This window comes from Cyprinodon variegatus, unplaced genomic scaffold (assembly GCF_000732505.1).
Source record: "Cyprinodon variegatus isolate N-32 unplaced genomic scaffold, C_variegatus-1.0 Scaffold203, whole genome shotgun sequence".
In the NCBI taxonomy this organism is placed as follows: domain Eukaryota; kingdom Metazoa; phylum Chordata; class Actinopteri; order Cyprinodontiformes; family Cyprinodontidae; genus Cyprinodon; species Cyprinodon variegatus.
The window spans coordinates 546,744-566,938 of record NW_015150656.1 but is presented as its reverse complement, the minus strand read 5'-3'; the positions used below and the strand labels follow the sequence as shown (position 1 = coordinate 566,938).

The window sequence follows — 20,195 nt, the reverse complement described above, 5'->3', positions numbered from 1 at the left end:
CTGCACGCTCAGTTAAAGGGCTCCACAGCGCTTTCTGCCAGAGTGGTGGTGCAGAGGTACCCCTTTTTCCCATCAATGTTTTATGTAACCATTTTTTTTTTTTAAATCGATACTAAGAAGTGAAAGATCGATATTATATTGGGCAGCCGAATATCACAATATATTGCAAAAACGATTATTTCCCACACCCCTAGTACTAGAGTTCATTTTCTGTCCAATTTGTCCACTGTATGTAACTTCAGCAGATGTTACGATCTAACATTCTCTCTGTACTTAACCAATTTTCATGTATTTGTATTAAAAACTTACTGACGTGGCAATAAAACATCTCCAACAAGTTATATGTTGCTTTATGAAAAATAGTTTGTTGTAGCAAAAGCCTTTAATGAGAATAAAAATGAGAATGTATCCACATGCATTTCATGTTGAGAAACTATACATTTAGACAAGCTTCTATACGGCAACCCTCTCAGGAATATTATACAAGAGCATTAGGATAAGTGTGCTGCGCATTTGACACTGTGTGAAATGGCATTTTGCAGTAAAGTCCTCTCATCTTCTACTTCAAGCAGATTAAAGCAACAAGGATTTATTAGGAGGCAGCACAGAGGCGGATTTCTCCAGGAAACAAACTTCCATGCTTTAGCCCACAGTTTCTTTCTGTTTAATCATATAATAGAATCAGTACAGGCACATACCTGACTGACGGCATACGCAGATGAATAAAAGAAGAAAATTCCCAAAATAAGACTTTACTTTTATTTTACAATTGTCCGACATCTCAAAGCTTTATTTAAATATTTTAATTTCCTTCAATAGACGCTTTAACAGGGGGACTACTTTTGTAACTATTGACTGAATGAGTGTTTACTCATCTGCTTATCTGTCCTTTGTATGACTCTAGTGGAATTTGATTCATTTTGTGACCTGCCAAAAAAAAACTGAGATGAGAATTAGATATTAGAGATATAATCTGGTAACATTTACATCTTTGTAGTGAACTATGTCTCTTTTTAAATCAAATTTTGTAACCGTTAGTATAACAAACAGAAAGACATTTTCTCCTACAGCATCTATACATTCTGTGCTTTAATTATAGAGCAAATAAAAAAGTTAAAGTAAAAAATAAAAAAAAATCAGTATTTTAAATGAATGAAAATAAAAAAGCAAGAACTCCAATCTGAAGATTCATTACTTTAAAAATGTCTTGTGGGGCTACATGAACACACCACAGTAGCAAAAGAAAGCCCATCAGACAGAAAGTTTTTTCTCTCTCTCGCTCTTCTAAATCATTGAAAAACTGCCTCTGAAATAATCTGTGCCAACTGCATGTTGTTTTTGGTTTCGTAAAATAAATAAAATAAAATTTTTGAATGAGAGCAAACTCCACCAACCTAAGATTAGAACATTCTCACATTAACCTGGACCAAACCTGGACGGTGAATATGCTCCTAAAAGCCTGGTTAACTTTTAATAGTTAGAAAAGACTTGGAAAAACTATTCAATTCATATTATAAAATAAAGCATAAAAAAAGCATAAAAACAAAAGCCTTTGAAGTCAATCTATTACACTTTTTTCTAATGGGTAGAAAAATATCAACACAGCCAAGCATGGAGATGAAAATTACGGAAGAGGATTAGGGCCACTGGGGGAAAAAAAAAAAAAGTTAACTGATTTTTAAATTTTATTTCAGTTTAACATGGGAAAAAAAGTCAGAATTCTGACTTTTTTTCCACAGAATTCTGACTTTTTTCTCAGAATTCTGACTTTTTTTCTCAGAATTTTGAATTTAATCTCAGGATTCTGACTTTTTTTATGTACCCGAGGGGTCCCCTCATTAATGGAGGAGAAGAAGGTCATTAGACAAAAGAGCTAGTCTCTAAAACAGACATGGCTATGGCTTGATAGCTGTCAGAATTCTGAGAAAAAAGTCAGAAATCTGAGAAAAAAGTCAGAAATCTGAGAAAAAAGTCAGAAATTTGAGATAAAAGTCAGAAATCTGAGAAAAAAGTCAGAAATCTGAGAAAAAAGTCAGAATTCTGACTTTTTTCCCCAAAATAAACTGAAATAAAATTAAAAAATCAGTTAACTTTTTTTTTTTCCAGTGGCCCTAATCCTCTTCCGTAGAAAATATTAGGCTTTGGCTTGTTTCGTTTTTTTTAACCATAGTATTACAGAAAGAGTTTTCTTTATTGAGGGACCGACTAGAACAAGAACCCTTTTCCTCTCTGGATTTTTTTCTCAACTGCCATATTTGGTTCACTGTAACCAAACCAGTCGGTTTCCCCTTTAGTTCGGAGCGAGACTTGTTTTTTTAGGTGGTCGTGGTCCGCTTTCAAACGGACTCCAATCCAGTTCGCTTCAGGTGTGAATACAAATCGGCCTAAGTCTGACCCAAAATGCAGAAAACATACATTCCTTTGCAGTTAGCAAGCCACTTGTCTCCTCTGTTGCTTAACATCACTGCTGCCAGCAGGCGGTGGATCTCCCTCTGCTTAAAGGTTGCATCCTCTAACATTATCAAAATTAGAAAGTTCCAAAATTTACTTTGACACTTTGTTCTAGACATTTGCAATGATATTCTAGCTGTAAGAATTGCATATATTTGCAAAACAGAGGTGCTGCATGAAGGAACACATAGTTTTCCTCCATTTCTGGGTCACTGCTCTGTCCTTCCAAAGTCTTTTCTGATGGATAGCATTAACAGTCATCACAGAAGTTTATTGACAATTTAAGTCTGTATTCATAGCACAGTTTTCTGCTTGCTTCCCTGGTATGAGCACAGACCCTTAATCTAATCTCAAAACAAGGCTAATGGATGGGCCTTTAGGATGACAACGTCCCAAAACATACAAAAAAACTATATAACACAGATTGGCTGAAAAAGAAACATATTAGGACAGTTTCTAAACCTCAGAAATGGTTGTGGGTCTGTGTAGGCAGGGTAAAGTTTTGCATGCTAATTGGGTACAAAGAATTATGAAGGATTTCATGGAGTTTGTGTAGTGAGAATTAGGTGATACCACCAATGTAAGATTTGTTAAAAAAATACTTAGAAAATGGCAGTTTAAACATCAAGTCATGCATTGATTTTCATTCAAATGCTTATTTTTTTGTGTTTCTATTTTAAACTTCATATAATTCTTTATTTTGGATTTGGATGTACATCATAAATAACAAACATTAAAAAAATTCCTACACAACTACAATTTCTTTATATGTGAACTAATGTATTAAACTCTTAGGAGACTAAAGAGTTTTAAATAGAAAAGTAGTAAAATGCGTCATAAAAGGAAAAAGTAGAACTATGTCAGGATAATCCATGCAAGCTATGCAGAGCTGCAGCTAAGTCCAGGATATTCTTCCACTGAATTCTGATGTCTAAATGCAACAGCAGTAACCAGATGCCCATCTTTAATTAGGATACCTGGGCAGTTAAAAAGCAAATTCTATTTTTTTCTTTTTTAGAAAGAACAAAATCCCCTTTTATAACATATAAACATGTGAAAGATGACATCTAACTTGGCATCTAACTCTGTACATATACTAAGATATATATACTCTGAGTATTTGCACAGAGTATATGGTGTATGAAGAGTACATATACTCTGTACATATTAGGGCAGGGTATTTTTTCGCCAAAGTCCTGAATCGATTCGGTTTTGATTCATACTGTTCTAAATCGATTAATTTTGCTTCGATCTGTTTTTACAATAATGAAAGTGGTTCAGCTGTGTTTCAAAATACGCATGTATTTAGTTTTTTCCTGTCACATTAAACACAAAGTGCAAACTTGTAAATCGGATAGTTCAAAGTTGAGATGTGAACAAAACTGTCTCATAAGTGCAAACTTGTTTGTGAAAAGTGAAAAAGTGAAGCCTCACTCGAGCAAGCAGATGTGACACAGCAGACATTCATGAGCTGCATAATCTTCACTGCACAAACCATATTTGCAGCGTTGTCTGTAACAACTACAGGGTGTTTGCTGGTCAGCCTCCATTTGTTAATATCTTCAGTCAACCTATTTGCAGCCGTCTGGCTTGAAGTAATCTTGAATGCATCTTTCCTGCTCATTTGAATGTGAATGTCACACGGGTCACTATAAAATGAATCGATCTCATTCCCTAGACATCGATTTTGCAAAAACGTAAAGAAATCGATTCAAAATCGATTAAATCCATTTTTTTTACCCAGCCCTAGTACATGTAGTGAAATACAGTCAGAAGTTAAAAAGAGCCCGAGCTCAGCATTAGATGATCTAAAGATAATATCAGTTTCTAAATTTTTTATTAAATTAAATCCACTATTTTCATATTTGTAATTTTCAAATCACAGCAGCACTCACTCTTTGGTTATTTTACATTTAAAGAGAGTAAGTAGTGTTGTAGTCAAGACCACACCAACCATGACCTTATAGATCTTGGTCTGGACCCTTAAAGATCTCCTTGGTCTCGGTTGATGTCGTCTTGCCTACAACACTACAAGTACGACACCAGCTTCCTTCCTCTAGCTGTTTAGGTGGTGATAATATTCCTAAAATGGGTTGCTGCTACACACAAGAGAAGTGAGTAGTAGCTACTCTGCAGATCGATGCGTATGAGCAAGCAGTAAAGAGTTTTCCAAGCAGCAGGACAGTCTTGTAACAATGGAATCTGGATAAGAAAGCATTTAAGACATAAAAACAATAAAACCCTTGGGGATAGTTCAGAGCAGAATTGGAATCAAGTTGCAACCAAAATGTTTGTTGGTGAAAAAAAAAAAAAAAAGGCATTTTTTATTTGTGGTAAAAGTGCAGACCCCTACTAGTAAACATAGGAATAAAAACAGCAGTGACACAGGAGATGGCAGCAGTAGAAAAAAAACAACTCTAACTTGGAATTTCAGATTTTTTGATACTTTAACAGATAGCTTTCATCATGCAGAACTTCATAAAAACACAAAAGTATTTTTACTTACCCAGATTACTTTCATTGATTGTATCTGTGGAAAGAGAAACCAAGGTTTTATCAATATTCATGATCAACAGAGTCGGAATGTCTGGGCATACTTGAACTGTGAGACTATACAATTAGTCATCAGTAATGTTATGTCTATGTGCCGGGAAACGTTCTGACAAGCAGGGACCTGCTCTGAAAAAAGTGACGGGTATGCAAACTGAGCACAGATCAGATCCCACTGATGCAAGCATTAATGTTACTCTGGGGGCATCCCCAATGTTGGTCGCTCTCCGGAATACAAGAAACACCAACGTTTTATTATTTCCCACCAAATCGCATTGTTGGAATCAATGTTCAGAAAATTGAAAGGTGACCAAGCATACCGTGTTTTTTTGTTTGTTTTTTTGTTAGTATATACCGTTAAAGTAGTTACTACCATTTTCTTTACTGGAAAGACAAAAACTAACCTACACTTTCACTCACAACATGCTGCTGTGTTGGGACTGATTGGGGTAAATAAATAAACAGTCAAGAAGTAAATAGAGTAGCTTCCCTAGTGTGCCCCCACACCACCACCACACAAACACTCTTTCTGCTATATTTAGGGAGGACCATGTGTTGACTTCCATTGTCTTCCATTAATTTTCAAGCCTTTCTATGCCCTAACCCTAAAACTGACCCTAAACCTAACCATTATCAATGCATACCTCACCTTAACCCAAACCAATTGACACCTTAGCCATAAACCTAACTATCAGCAAAAATTTAGCTTGTGAGGACCAGCAAAATGTCCGAACTCCAACACCCCCCCCCCACACACACACAAACAAATAACATTAGGTCAAATGGACTTTGCCAACACATACATGCTTCTATTTCTACTATGATTGGGTGAGCCGGGCAACAATAAGCTCAGACAGAACGTCCTTAAAAACATCTGGGTCAGACATCTGCAATTTCCTCCATCTTTATAATCTTAAAGCCTTCTTAAATAAAGAACTGACAGAATCAAATTGATGATTAATTATTGCTGAAGTAGCGTGGCGGAGAAGAGATGGGTAACGTGTACGTTGGGAGTGAAAATCTTCATGCAGAGATTTTCAACAACCTTTAAAAAGTAAAATAAGTTTAAAAGTAGAAAAACAGAGGAATTCCTTAAATAAGGTATTCTTAACCTTAAGGAGTGATTTCTTTTTTTATTGTTGTGGCAAGCATAGAAGACTTTTTAAATAGGAATAAAAATGCAATCCAAAAATAAAACTTAAAAAAAAGCATTAATGGTACGGTAGTGACCGATCCAGCTATGGTCCTGCCGTGGCCGTTAGTGGTTAGAGTCCTGACCTTTTGACCTTTGAAAGGACATGAAGTGGGATTAAGAGAAAGGGGGAGGACATGTGGAAAACACCACAATAATAAAGACCACCAGAGCCTTAAAATCACACAAAAAATACAAACATCAAAACTTTTAATAAAAAAAAGTTACTCAGTTTTCTCAGATTAAATTTATCTTTTTCATTTTCAAATAAGGTTTCGAAATTATTTTTTTTTTTCAATTTTCTTTCATATTTTTTCAATTATTTCCTTTCACAGATTTACTTTATTGTTTAATTTTTAAAGAATTTCTATTACATAAACTAAGTTATAAAACATAAGTTTTTTTAACAAGCATAATATCTGAGAAAACTGCAAAGTTGGTCTTAATTTACTTTTATTAAAAACCTTTTTTTAATTTCTGGAGTGCATTTTTTGCACATTTTCATTTACAAAACTAATCAAATAAAGTTCACTCCATTGAACAGCTGCTGTTCCTATTCTGGACCAATCAAAATCGTGACAAAATAATTATTTTCTTAAAATGCCGAGGCCACGACAAAAGCAGCAACAACATGTGTGAATTGTTAACAATTTTTAAAAGATGCCTTACAAACGACACCACAACTGCCTTAGCTGACTTATCCGATTTATCTAAAGGCCCCGTAACCCCTGCCTTCCTCATCAGCAGCTCAGTGAAATTCTCCTGACATCCTCACACCGAGCGCCGTGAGCGAGGCAGCCCTACACGGCAAAAAAACCGTGACATCACTCAAACAAGAGCTTAATAAAAATAGGCCACAGCTGTTTGGATCTTTAGGCTACAAATTAGACTCAATATGTCAGCCGTGATCACATCACAGGAAGGAGAGTGAGAAAGCCTTCTCCATCGGAATGGGCTGCTGTTGCCGCTTTCCACACGCTTCCGTTCTCTGCGCCGTTTTCCACACATGCATGTAGCGCTCATGCTAATTGGTGTTAGACGAAGAACTAACGACAGAGGGTGCATTGGTGAGGAATGGATGAATTATGGAAGGATTTAAATAATAAATAGGCCCTTTTTTACAACCGTACAAAGAGCGGTAAAAGGGAGGAGGGGTATTAAGGGAGATGGTGGGATGCTTTGTGGAAAACATAATCTCAAAACAGAACTGGGGCAAATGAATTATACCCAGCTAGGGCCATTATTGCTCATCAAAGCATCACATGAATTATTTCATCTGCAGGAGCCTTTATAGATGCATGTTTAGCTCTGCTACAGTTCCGTCTGAACAGAAAAAAACAGAAGGAGTGAGTGATGCTTTTTCTTCTGCACATATGGAAATAGAGATGAAACACCTGGGAGAAATCTCAGCTTTCAACACAGAGACATTCAGTCTCAACAAAGAAAACAGCTCCTGAAGTCGTTAAATGATGCACACACTGCACCAATAAAACAGACAGAAAACCTAATATAAATAAATGCAATGATCTTCTTATATAATTGCACAATATACGTCAGACCATATACCGATCTAAAAATACGGAAAAATAAACAACACTCAATGATAAGCAAATTTGGCTTATCTATTTATTTGGTCACTTATACAATAATTAATATCTATTTTTCTTCTTTTTTTCTGATCACTTTTTTCTGACCCTGAGCAAATGCAGTGGGCAAATGAACTTGTCGCTAAGCAGTATTCTCCAATAAGACAGGGGGCAGTACACTAGATAAACCATAGAAATGTACTAAACTATAAAGGAAATGCTTAGTTTCATGAAAAAAAAAAAAATAGACGTGTTCACTAAGGATGCAACTAGCAGTCCAATTTATGTTATTGCTGATTTATATATTTATACATATACACTGCTCAAAAAATGAAAGGAACACTTTGAAAACACATCACATCTCCATGGGGGGAAAAAATGATGTGTTAGGAACAAAACGATGCCACATCATTTGATGGAAATGAAAATTATCAACCTACAGAGGGCTGAATTCAAAGCCACCCCAAAAATTACAGTGAGAAAAATGATGCGGCAGGCTAGTCCATTTTGCTGAAACGGCATTGCAGCAACTCAAAATGGTTTTCAGTAATCTGTATGGCCCCCACGTCCTTGTATGCATGCCTGACAACGTCGGGGCATGCTCCTAATGAGACGACGGATGGCGTCCTGGGGTATATCTGCTCCCAGATCTGGACCAGGGCATCACTGACCTCCTGGACAGGCTGAGGTGCAACCTGGCGGCGTCGGACGGATCGAGACATAATGTCCCAGAGTTGTTCTATTGCATTTAGGTCAGGCAAGCGTGGGGGCCAATCAATGGTATCAATTCCTTCATCCTCCAGGAACTGTCTGCATACTCTTGCACATGAGGCCGGGCATTGTCGTCACCAGGAGGAACCCAGGACCCACTGCACCAGCATAGGGTCTGACAATGGGTGCAAGGATTTCATCCCGATACCTAATGGCAGTCAGGGTGCCGTTGTCTAGCCTATATATATATATATATATATATGTGCGTCCCTCCATGGATATGCTTCCCCAGACCATCACTGACCCACCACCAAACCGGTCGTGCTGAACGATGTTACAGGCAGCATAACGTTCTCCACCGCTTCTCCAGACCCTTTCACGTCTGTCACATGTGCTCAGGGTGAACCTGCTCTCATATGTGAACAGCACAGGGCGGCAGTGGCGGACTTGCCAATTCCGGTGTTCTGTGGCAAATGCTAATCGAGCTCCATGCTGCCGAGCAGTGAGCAAAGAGTCCACTAGAGGACGTCGGGTCCTCAGGACACCCTCCTGAAGTCCGTTTCTAATTTTTTGGTCAGAGACATTCACACCAGTGGCCTGCTGGAGGTCATTTTGTAGGGCTCTGGCAGTGCTCCTCCTTGCACAAAGGATCAGATACCGGTCCTGCTGATGGGTTGTAGACCTTCTACGGCCCTGTCCAGCTCTCCTGGAGTAACTGTCTGTCTCCTGGAATCTCCTCCATGCTCTTGAGATTGTGCTGGGAGACACAGCGAACCTTCTGGCAATGGCACGTATTGATGTGCCATCCTGGAGGAGTTGGACTGCCTGTGCAACCTCTGTAGGGTCCAGGTAGCGCCTCATGCTAACAGTAGTGACAGTGACCCTAGCCAACTTAATGCTATACTCTGATTACGAAGTGTTGATCTGGTTGAACTATAAAGTGCCTTGAGATAACGTGCTATATAAATAAAGTGAATTGAATTGATGGTGTCCAGATGGATATGCGGAGCAAATCCATCTGGCGGAGTCAGGTTAGGTCGTTAGAGTCTTATCGTCCCTCATTACCCCCTGTATAATACACAACGAACAATCAGGCTGAAGGTCAGACCCATCAAAAAATTCTTGCACGACTGGAGAATCGGACTGAAAAGGGCAAAAAAATCGTACAGTGTAGGGGCTGTTTCACAGGCAGCTGCCTTGTCCTGAAAGCCCTGCATCCAGTCAGGGCAAAGAGAGCAGAACGGAGACCTGCTGCCTTTTCCCACAGTTAAAACATGCGCAAGTACAACATGAGCAAAGATGACGTTTATTCAGCCCTGCATTACAAAAGCAGGAATGCAAATACAACAAAAAATATATTCATATATTTCCTTTTTTCTTTCCTCCGAAACTATTGCACCAAAAAATAATTACCTGATTATCAAATAACTTAAATCGCTTCTAACCTCCTAATGTGCATGCCTCTAAATTCGCTCTTTTTGGGAAAATCAGATGTATGCAGTGAAGTATTTAACAAAGTAATGATAAGGTATATAACATCTTAAAGATATTTTAATGACAGAAACATAGTTAAGTATTATTTTTTTTATCCCCCCCACCCCAGTAATTTGCCACCACAGTTAAAAAAAAAACCTGGGACATATGTTGTGAATTTACACTATATAAAAAACCTCAATTTAAGATCAAGGAGCATGGACATTTTTCCATGGAACTGTAAACAGGATTTTATCCTAAGTGCTTCCAGTAGAAGCTTGTAATGACACGCATAAACATGATGCTGCTTTTACTTTGCTCTCCCTGTAGGATCGTCAACGAAAATGAAAAAATATATTACAGGAGATCAATAAAAGAAGCCTAGTTTTACAACAAAAAAAAAATCACACTAAAGTAATTAAAAGATTCAAAATCTAAATTAATTTATTTTTAGTTTAAAAAGTTCAATCCAATGCAGACAGCATCCTTCAGGATGGTTTAAACAACATTTCCGACTTTGGCGAGCTCAGTCTTTTTGAGGCTAATCTAAAAATAAATTTAATGCTGCACTGATCTAGCTGTGTGGATTTTTTTTTTTCTAATCCCCAACTCTAATACAAATAACAGATTCCCAGTTTAAACAGATTTAAGAAAAATCTGATTAGGGGAGACAGCCAGCAATAAGCATTACTTAAGTTCATGTACACTAAGTTATAGAGTCTAAAGTGCTATTTTCTGCAGTGGGACATGCACGGCAAACTGATGAGCTAAACCACAAGCTTATAATTGCATGCTGCTGCACAAGGCGAGAGCAGTTTATCACATTACACTTTAGATCAAAGGCAATTTTTTTTATAAAGGGGAAAAAAATTTGGACTAATTAACTAGAATATAAGCCGACTTGTTTACAGCACAAACAACCCTGACCTTCACAGATCTAAACAACAATAAGTTAAAGAGAAAGACTGAAGTAGGACCAATGGAGAAAGCAGTGTGTCTCTCAGCATAGTGAGACACCTCCAGCCACCCCTGCACTGTTTGTGTTTGGTCTGCAGCTGTAACAGTATCAAGTAGAGGCCCAGGTTGGGGTTTCACTCCTCAGCCGTTCCCCCTGGGATGTTTTTTCACCCCTTAGGTTCAGCAGGATAACAGGCGGGTTGGGGGTTTAGGAATAGAAGGGTCACATTGCTGTTCTCCCCCCTCACATCGGCCCCATCCCGACATCAAACCCCTCAGAGCCCACTCTGCTCAAGTGAAGGTCAAAGTGCTGAGGAGGATGCAGCGGAACGTCTGATCAGAGTCCAGCAGCATCTAGATGAATCTCAGTCCTTTTCAAAGTTTTCTAAAGTGTCGCAATTCTAAATTCCTCTTTCAGCATTCAAGGCTAACACTTACATGCAGATGGTAGCTTTCAGTAAAACGGAAAAACAAAAACGAATTAACTAACAGCTACTAGTCCACAAAAAAAATTGTACTTAGGAAGGTTCCAAAAATTAATGGCCCCTTTCAGCTGTAAACAAATAAGTCTCCCCTTTGCCATCAGTCGGAGGCTGCAGGTATCATTAGGAAGGGGCCAGTATTAGTTTCTCCCAGGATGATTAAAATAGCTCAGGCTTTCAAACTACTGCCGTTCCAAACTTAATGCATAGAACATGAAAAATACTTAAAGACCCAAACCTATTGGTATAAGTTATTTTATAATGTTAACCTGAGCGACACAAATAACTAATCAGCTTTCTAAAAATATTTATGAAAAATGACTAAAATAGGTGGACATTCAACAACATTGAACAAAATAATGCTTTATAATATTGTGAGACCTGAATTCACATAGATTTTCAGAGAGTTCCTATCTTAGCCTAAATATTCCCAGAGGATAATATTCGGGGATTTCCTAATACTGCAGGTAGTGACACTGACCTCGGTGAAAAGAACAAACACTGCGATAGATTTAAAAAACATTAAGAGGGAAAAAATTTCTGTAGTCTCTACTTTGCAAACCTTTTTAGTTTTTAGGGTTGCTTCATTGTTGGTGCTTTTGTGTACCTGGTGTTCAATTCAATTTATATAGCGCAGATTCCCAACACATGTAATCTCAAGGTACTTTACAAAGACAACTCCACCAGATCATGTAGTCAGATGATCTGGTTGAAACCGAGGGAAACAGGACTACACTGGAAAATAGGCCGAGCTCAAACATCTGTGATGTTTGATGTTGGATTCTCATCCCTAAACCAAGGATGAGAATTTTTACTCTCTTTTGCTCCCTCCTTCTGTTAACTTTATTAATACTAAAACAGACTTAGCTTAAAAAAAGTTAATTAACTGATCAGATCAATCTTCTGAAAAAATAAAACTTAAAATGAAAACAAATATATAAGTACATTTACAGTGGGGCAAAAAAGTATTTAGTCAGCCACCAGAAGTGCAAGTTCTCCCACTTAAAAAGATGAGAGAGGCTGGTAATTTTCATCAACTATGAGAGACAAAATGAGAAAAAAAAATCCAGAAAATCACATTGTCTGATTTTTAAAGAATTTATTTGCAAAATATGGTGGAAAATAAGTAATTGGTCAGTTACAAATAAGCAAGATTTCTGGCTCTCACAGACCTGTAACTTCTTCTGTAAGAGGCTCCTCTGTCCTCCACTTGTTACCTTCATTAATGGCACCTGTTTGAACCCGTTATCAGTATAAAAGACACCTGTCCACAACCTCAATCAGTCACACTCTAAACTCCACCATGGCCAAAACTAGAGAGCTGTCAAAGGAAACCCGAAACAAAATGAGAGACCTGCACCAGGCTGGGAAGTCTGAATCTGCAAAAGGTAAACAGCTTGGTGTGAAGAAATCAACTGTGGTATCAATTATTAGAAAATGGAACACATACAAAACCACTGATAATCTTCCTCGATCTGGGGCTCCACGCAAGATCTCACCTTGTGGGGTCAAAATGATCACAAGAACGGTGAGTAAAAATCCCAGAACCCACAGGGGGGACCTAGTGAATGACCTGCAGAGAGCTGGGACCAAAGTAACAAAGGCTACCATCAGTAACACACTACGCCGCCAGGGACTCAAATCCTGCAGTTCCAGACGTGTCCCCCTGCTTAAGCCAGCACATGTCAAGGCCCATCTCAAGTTTGCTAGAGAGCATTTGGATGATCCAGACCATGACTGGGAGAATATCATATGGTCAGATGAAACCAAAATAGAAGTTTTTGGTAAAAACTCTACTCGTCGTGTTTGGAGGAGAGAGAATGCTGAGTTGCATCCAAAGAACACCATACCTACAGTGAAGCATGGGGGTGGAAACATCATGCTTTGGGGCTGTTTTTCTGCTAAGGGACCAGGACGACTGATCCGTGTGAAGGAAAGAATGAATGGGGCCATGTATCGTCAAATTTTGAGTGAAAACCTCCTTCCATCAGCAAGGGCATTGAAGATGAAACGTGGCTGGGTCTTTCAGCATGACAATGATCCCAAACACACTGCCCGGGTAACGAAGGAGTGGCTTCGTAAGAAGCATTTCAAGGTCCTGGAGTGGCCTAGCCAGTCTCCAGATCTCAACCCCATAGAAAATCTTTGGAGGGAGTTGAAAGTCCGTGTTGCCCAGCGACAGCCCCAGAACATCACTGCTCTAGAGGAGATCTGCATGGAGGAATGGGCCAAAATACCTTGTGAAGACTTACAGAAAACGTTTGATCTCTGTCATTGCCAACAAAGGGTATATAATAAAGTATTGAGACGAACTTTTGTTATTGACCAAATACTTATTTTCCACCATATTTTGCAAATAAATTCTTTAAAAATCAGACAATGTGATTTTCTGCATTTTTTTTTTCTCATTTTGTCTCTCATAGTTGAGGTATATCTATGATGAAAATTACTGGCCTCTCTCATCTTTTTGAGTGGGAGAACTTGCACTATTGGTGGCTGACTAAATACTTTTTTGCCCCACTGTACATATTTTGTTTTGTCTTAAAAAGGAAAATGTTATATTTTTTTGATTTTCATCCTAATTACTGCTGTATGTAGGTCAATCGTTCAGTCTGTGTACCAAATATTTCAATTACTAAATTAGTTGCCCATATTTCAATAATTGATTAATCACATTTAATCTTATTGCCTAAGCCCTGATAGATTTAGCATTTTAGATGGAGTCTACACCACCCTAACAGCTAAAAGTCCAAGGATGCTAAAGGTCATTGCAAAGAAGAGTGAGTAAAATGAAGCTCGGTATCAAATAAAATCAAGCTTGAATTATTTAGCTGCATTGCAGACTTTTGTACCACCATGCAGGCCTAAAGAGGACACCAAATCTGAAACAGGGCAAAATAAAACTTTGATTTTATTTGTGTGACCTAGTTCTTTTGCCATAAAAAGCATATGCATTGCGTACTCCACTCTGACACCTATTCACACTCTGAAGCACCTTGCGATTTTAAAAAGCTGAAGCTTTTCCCAAACACAGTTCTGAATGACACTGCTGAAATGAGGGAATTTTTTTTCTTCCATTTAGCTAGCATTTGGAAGTGTTTCATCTTATTGCTAAAATGACAGCTTTTAATGCTGCTGCATTTATAACCCGCTCCTCTTATCAGAGCCCCCCCCCACCACCACCACCAGACACTTGATGGAATTTGCCATCGCACAATGGTTGGAAAATACACTTCAAAGGCAAGACGCATCTAATCTTCTCCACTATGCACATTGCAAATTTGCTGTGGTAATAAGATCCTGCCTTCCCAAGCGTTCTTAAGGATCTAAACGAAGGATGAGAATTTTTTCTCTCTTTTGCTCCCTCCTTCTGTTTCTCTCTATATTGCTTTCTTTCAGCACGGCATTGCAAAAGAAGTGCATCTCAGACGTAGTGCTGCAGTTTAAGCGAATTTCTGCAACAGCAAAACACTGTATAAATGTTGGAACCCATCCCATGCTTATGTAAAAGCCCATTTTGCAGCTTTATTCTACACGCACACATACACTAGAGAAACGACTGACAACACAGCACAGTGACCTAGTTTCGAATGTGGCTTAGAAAGATCAAGCACGACTCCCTGAGAACAGCTATAGGCACAAAAAACCTGGTTCAGCGCTTCCAGTCATACCACTGCGCATCAGAAGGCAGTCAGGATAACCATTACACTGCAACAGCAAGGTGCAGCTGCAAAACCACAGTTTTCGCATAAGAGATGTGCCACCCAGATTCCAAGTTAGCTCAACATCCTCCTCAGAGCCATGAGACGCGTGGAAAAGCCACAGGAAATGACGGCAGGCAATGCCGCAAAAAACGCTGCAACATTGCCCTGTTCAACCCCAACAACTGGCAATATGAGTCCTACAATCCAGAACTCCATCCCCTCCAGGTTATCTTTACATGTGGAGAAGGTTATGGATGGAGATGTTATCTCAGAGCATGCATTAGCACAACAAAGAAGTGTTTTAGAGACAAGCCCGCCAGAATAATTAGCTGATCTCTTCCCGAGATGCTGTGTTTGATACAGAATAACATGATAATGTGAGCTTAGCATGAAAGGAGGAGATAATTTGAGCCATGGAAATACAAAAAAAAAAAAAAAAAGAGAGAGAAATTATGGCTTTTCATCAACTGACTCACTCTGATAGCTGAAAACGCTCCAGAATGTTTTAACCTTGAAGTGCTAAATCCTTGAACACTTCCTTCCCTATGAGACCAGCTGGTGGTAATTGCGACATGCTGGTTTTAAGTTGGGAATAAAGCTTTGCCAGTATAATCTTTCAAATGAAATACAAAAAACATTAATAGAAAAGTTGGCTGAATTTAGCCTATGTTGTTAAGGTCACTGAATGCTGTAGAGCAGGGGTAACCAATTAACCATTGATTTAAAAATCAATGGGGTCCAAATAAAGAAAATCATAAACTAGTAAAAGTTCCAGAGACATTTTTAATTATAAGCCGTTACTTTAAACAGCATTTAACACTGAGATAAAATGCAGGTGTTTATGCATCCATGTTATACATTGAATTTTTAAATAAAAAAATATAAAAAAAAATTCCATTTTAAAATCTAAATTGTTTTTGAAGTAGAGAACAACAATCTTTCAGTTTGGTAAATAGACAATATCTGGACTCATTTTTTTTATAAAATCCCTGAACTGACCGTGTTCTTTTCCTTTTCCTTTCTTTTTTTTCTGTCTTAATGAGAGCAGTGGGCTTTAGGCTGCCCTGCAAGGCTTTAAACCTGGGTTTGAATGGAGACTAAGCCATTCTCAAGCATCAAGGATGTGGATCCATATTTATTTTTGATTCTGTTCATGGTGGAGAATCCTGCTTCACAGCAGCAGGTTGAGCCAAACATCCTCTAAATGTGTAGGCTCATCTTTGAGCACGCCATTTCACTTTTTTTTTTACCGGTTCACCGCAGTTCTTCCAGCAGTCCACACTTTCTCCTCATCGTCTTCTCCTTCTTTCCCATCGCCCAGCTTGCCACAGGTTTGCCCGCTGTGTCTAAAAGTAGCAGCAGCAGCAACCCAGACTGATGCAGCTCATAGAGTAATCTATATCATGTGAAGTCTGGTGCCGGATGCTCCGAATGGCTTTACCGTGTTAACAGAAGAGATGATGTGACGCTTAGACACTGTCATTGGACAAGGTGCAGTAATTTATAAATGTTTTAATTCCGTTTGGGTCCGGATTAGCCAGCAGGTGGGTCCGGATCCGTCTGTGACCTCTGCTGTAGAGTATCCATCGCAACTGGATGTGACTATGGAGGTTTTAAAGTAGAAAAAATGAAATACAAATGTAATCAAGTAAATAAATGTAAACATAATCAAATGTGCCTATAAATTATTGGTGGACTATTAGGTAAAAGGATGTCAGTTTTTTTTTTTTAATAAATTCATTTAAATATATATCCAATTTTGTTTTACCTTCAATTACTTCATGGTTCTTGGAATAAGCTTTTGCTGCAATAGATGAGTTATATAATTTTTTTATTTATTAACAGAAATATTCTTTTGTAATTTTGGGCTAACTTGCACGAGTTTTATTTCAAAATAAAACAATATGATATTTTTGCCTTATCACCCACCCCTACTCATAACTATGCAGATGACGCCCAGCTGTATATTACAAGTTCACCAGGTGGCTATGAACCCATTTAAGTGCTGGGTAAATGTATAGAAGAGCATTTAAATGTTAACAGAAACCTTCAGTTAATCCAGCTAGAAAACACCAATCAGGCTCATAATCAGGGTGTAGTGATGGACTTAGACCCGAGCCTTAAGAGCCTCATAAGGCAGCAACAAAGTTAGCCTTCTATCACCTGGAGAACATCTCCAGGATGTAAGAACCGATATTTCAGCAGCATCTTCAAAAATTTATTCATGATTAATTAATATTCAGTAGAACTGATTACAGTGGAGCTTTATTCAAAGATTTTCCTAAAAAATGGATCAGACAGCTGCAGTTAATCCAGGATGTTCTCACTAGAACTACGTTTTGTTAAAATCCTTACACTGGCTCCCCGTCTCTCAGAGAAAAGACTTTTAAAAAACTTCTTAGTCTGTAAATCACTGAATGGATCAGCTCTAAAATACATTATTTGTTGTCAGAGGCTTAACCACCCAAAGCTTTCATGCCTTCTGGTTCTAGTCTGCATACCCAGAACCAGAACCAAACATGGAGAAAAAGCATTTAGTCCTTATGCTCCACGAATCTGAAATAAACTCCCAGAAAGCAGCTGCCTTAAAATGAAGATTTATTTAGAGCAATCTTTGGCTGCTCTAAATAAATCTTATTTAAATTTCCAGTCTAACTTTCCTTCCATTTTCTTAACCATTTTGTCCAATTTAAAGATTGTATCAATAATTCTATCCATCCATTGTTTTGTTTTTTCTCCTTCATTTTTACTTCAGCTTCTCTTTTTTGACTCAAGCATCACTTGGGTATTCAAAAAAAGTTAAAAACCATCCAGTGGAAGTTGGTTTCCAAGTTTTAAGACTTTTCGCTTCCCATTGAAGGAATTTCAAACTTGGAAACCAAGTCCAGTACTGTTACCAATTGGAAGTGTTGGTTTATGATGTGAAAAGGGAAACCTGGCAGGTAAACTGACTGCTGTTACAATGGCCGACAGCACAGATAACGGTTATGAAACTGATGTTTTTCCAGATTTCAGTCACTATCGGAGAGACAAAGCAGATTCAGAAGAACAGCTGACATCAGATAGCAGAGCAGACAGCACCAAACAGTACAACCAACCTACCTGGTTTTTATTTTATCTTTACAGTCTCTAGTGCAGGGTATATTTAAACATGCCGTATGTATTTACTTTACAGTTTTTATTCATTTAATTCAATAAACCATATGAAAAGGAGCATTTTCTAATCATCTATTGAAAATCTGGCGCAGGGCAGTTTTTATTTTAAATCATATCTTTACTTTCAAGAAAATATGTAAATCTACATGTAAAATAGAGTTTATCAGTGAAACATGAAATCTGCCCGACTTAAATTCTTCAATCTATAAAGTGGAACAAAATTCAAATTTAAAGATCAAAGTGAAAACAAGTAAAACCAAACAACAATGATCTGCTTATGATAGATGCAGCTGTAATATTTATGAATTTGTCAAGGTCCCTGAGATACCTGCACGATGAGCAGAACTCATTTCTGGTGGCATTTCCGTTTTTATCTAGAAAAAAAATATTTTTAAACTACTAGCCTTAGAAACTGGTCTCCTGATTTGATCATACTTATTTTAGATTATTATTTTATCATTATTACTAACATGTACATATTAGGTATGCAAACAAATAATCTACTAACAATGAGTTCTGGAATAAGAGTTTATTAGGCTAGTTTTTTTTTATCCAATTTAAAGATGATGTCTGCTTTAAAACAATTTCTTTAAAGTTGTAATCCACCAGAGCCGCTGCCGATTCTTCAGCTGTGCAAGAAAAGTAAAGCTTTTAAGCATAAGAGATGTGCCACCGAGATTAATGCTTACACTGCTGAATGGTGGCAGGGTGCAGAATTCACTTTATGATATTCTGTCTGTAACTATAAACATTTAAACTTCTTAAAGAGGCAGTTCAGAGTTTCACACAGAGCTGCACCTCTCTTCTGCTCGTTCTCGTAGCGCACTCAAACTTGACAAGGTTTTTATTTACTTCTTTCACCCATTTGGAGTTGACACTGGTATCTGAGTTGAGCTGGATGCTTTTCGGTACTCAGTATCACCAGAATCCATTTTAATTATAACTGTTCAATTGTTTGCTGAACTGGAGCCTTTTAACATAGAAGCTCTTTATGTCAAATTTGCAAAAACTTCGCAGGAACTTCCAACCCAAAGTAAATTCAGGGAAAATAGGCTACAGTCTTATTGCTGCATCAGCATTTTAGTGGTAAAAGGTAAAATAAAACGGCTGTTGGAAAGATATATTTCAGTAAAAACTTATAAAATGTCTCTATCATCACCAAAGCCTGTCACTTACAACACCTGGTCCTCACTTCATCTACAAATACTTATTCCCAAAACTAACTCTACTTTTGGTATTGCGTCTTTTCAATCTGCAGCCGCTCGTGACTGGAACGCTCTGCCAAATATTCTTAAACTGGATAGACTAATTTCAATTTCATCCATCAAAACAATTATATCATCCTTGTTCACAGACACTTGCAGCTGCTTCTCTACATAGGCATTTTTGGGTTGTCATGTTTTAAATTCTATTTGATGTATGTATTACTAATGTATTGTGTTTATTTTAACTCTACTTCCCTTTTACCAAGTGGTTATACCACTTCTCAGGCCGCACTGCAAAGAAGAACTTGTTCTTAATGAGTTGCCTATAAAAATAAAGGTATAATAAATTAGAGAAAAAAAACTACGTAGTGCCCATTTAACCCCTATATTAAGGTCCTACTAGGAGCACAAAGTTTCCCCCAACACTAAATGCTGGATTATACTAAAATCAGAGAGCTACATCACAGTTAGCATTCACTTCATTGAAATAAAGTTTTAAATAATTTGACAGAGCGACAGACCGCACCTTCTAATGACTTCTAATGGAAATTGAAATGGAAAGTGCTTCACATATTTTATTCTTTTTTTTTTTTAATTCAGTTACTTTAAAAGTTTCTGTGTGTTATACCTTCTAAATATCTCTAGTCTAGTAAGGTGAGAGAAAAAAAAAAATCAGCGTTAGTATTTAATATTTAAATTGTTTAAATCATTATTTTGTAAAAAAAAAA

At 37.7% G+C, this 20,195-nt stretch overlaps 1 protein-coding gene across 1 annotated transcript in view; it reads right to left on the bottom strand.

Moving 5' to 3' along the window:
• Positions 1-20,195, bottom strand: part of nr6a1 (nuclear receptor subfamily 6 group A member 1) — a 145,031-nt gene that overhangs the window by 57,847 nt on the left and 66,989 nt on the right. Inside the window, exon 3 of the mRNA XM_015379919.1 lies at positions 4,958-4,981. Coding sequence (XP_015235405.1) covers positions 4,958-4,981 — 24 coding nt within the window. The remainder of the gene's footprint in view (positions 1-4,957; positions 4,982-20,195) is intronic.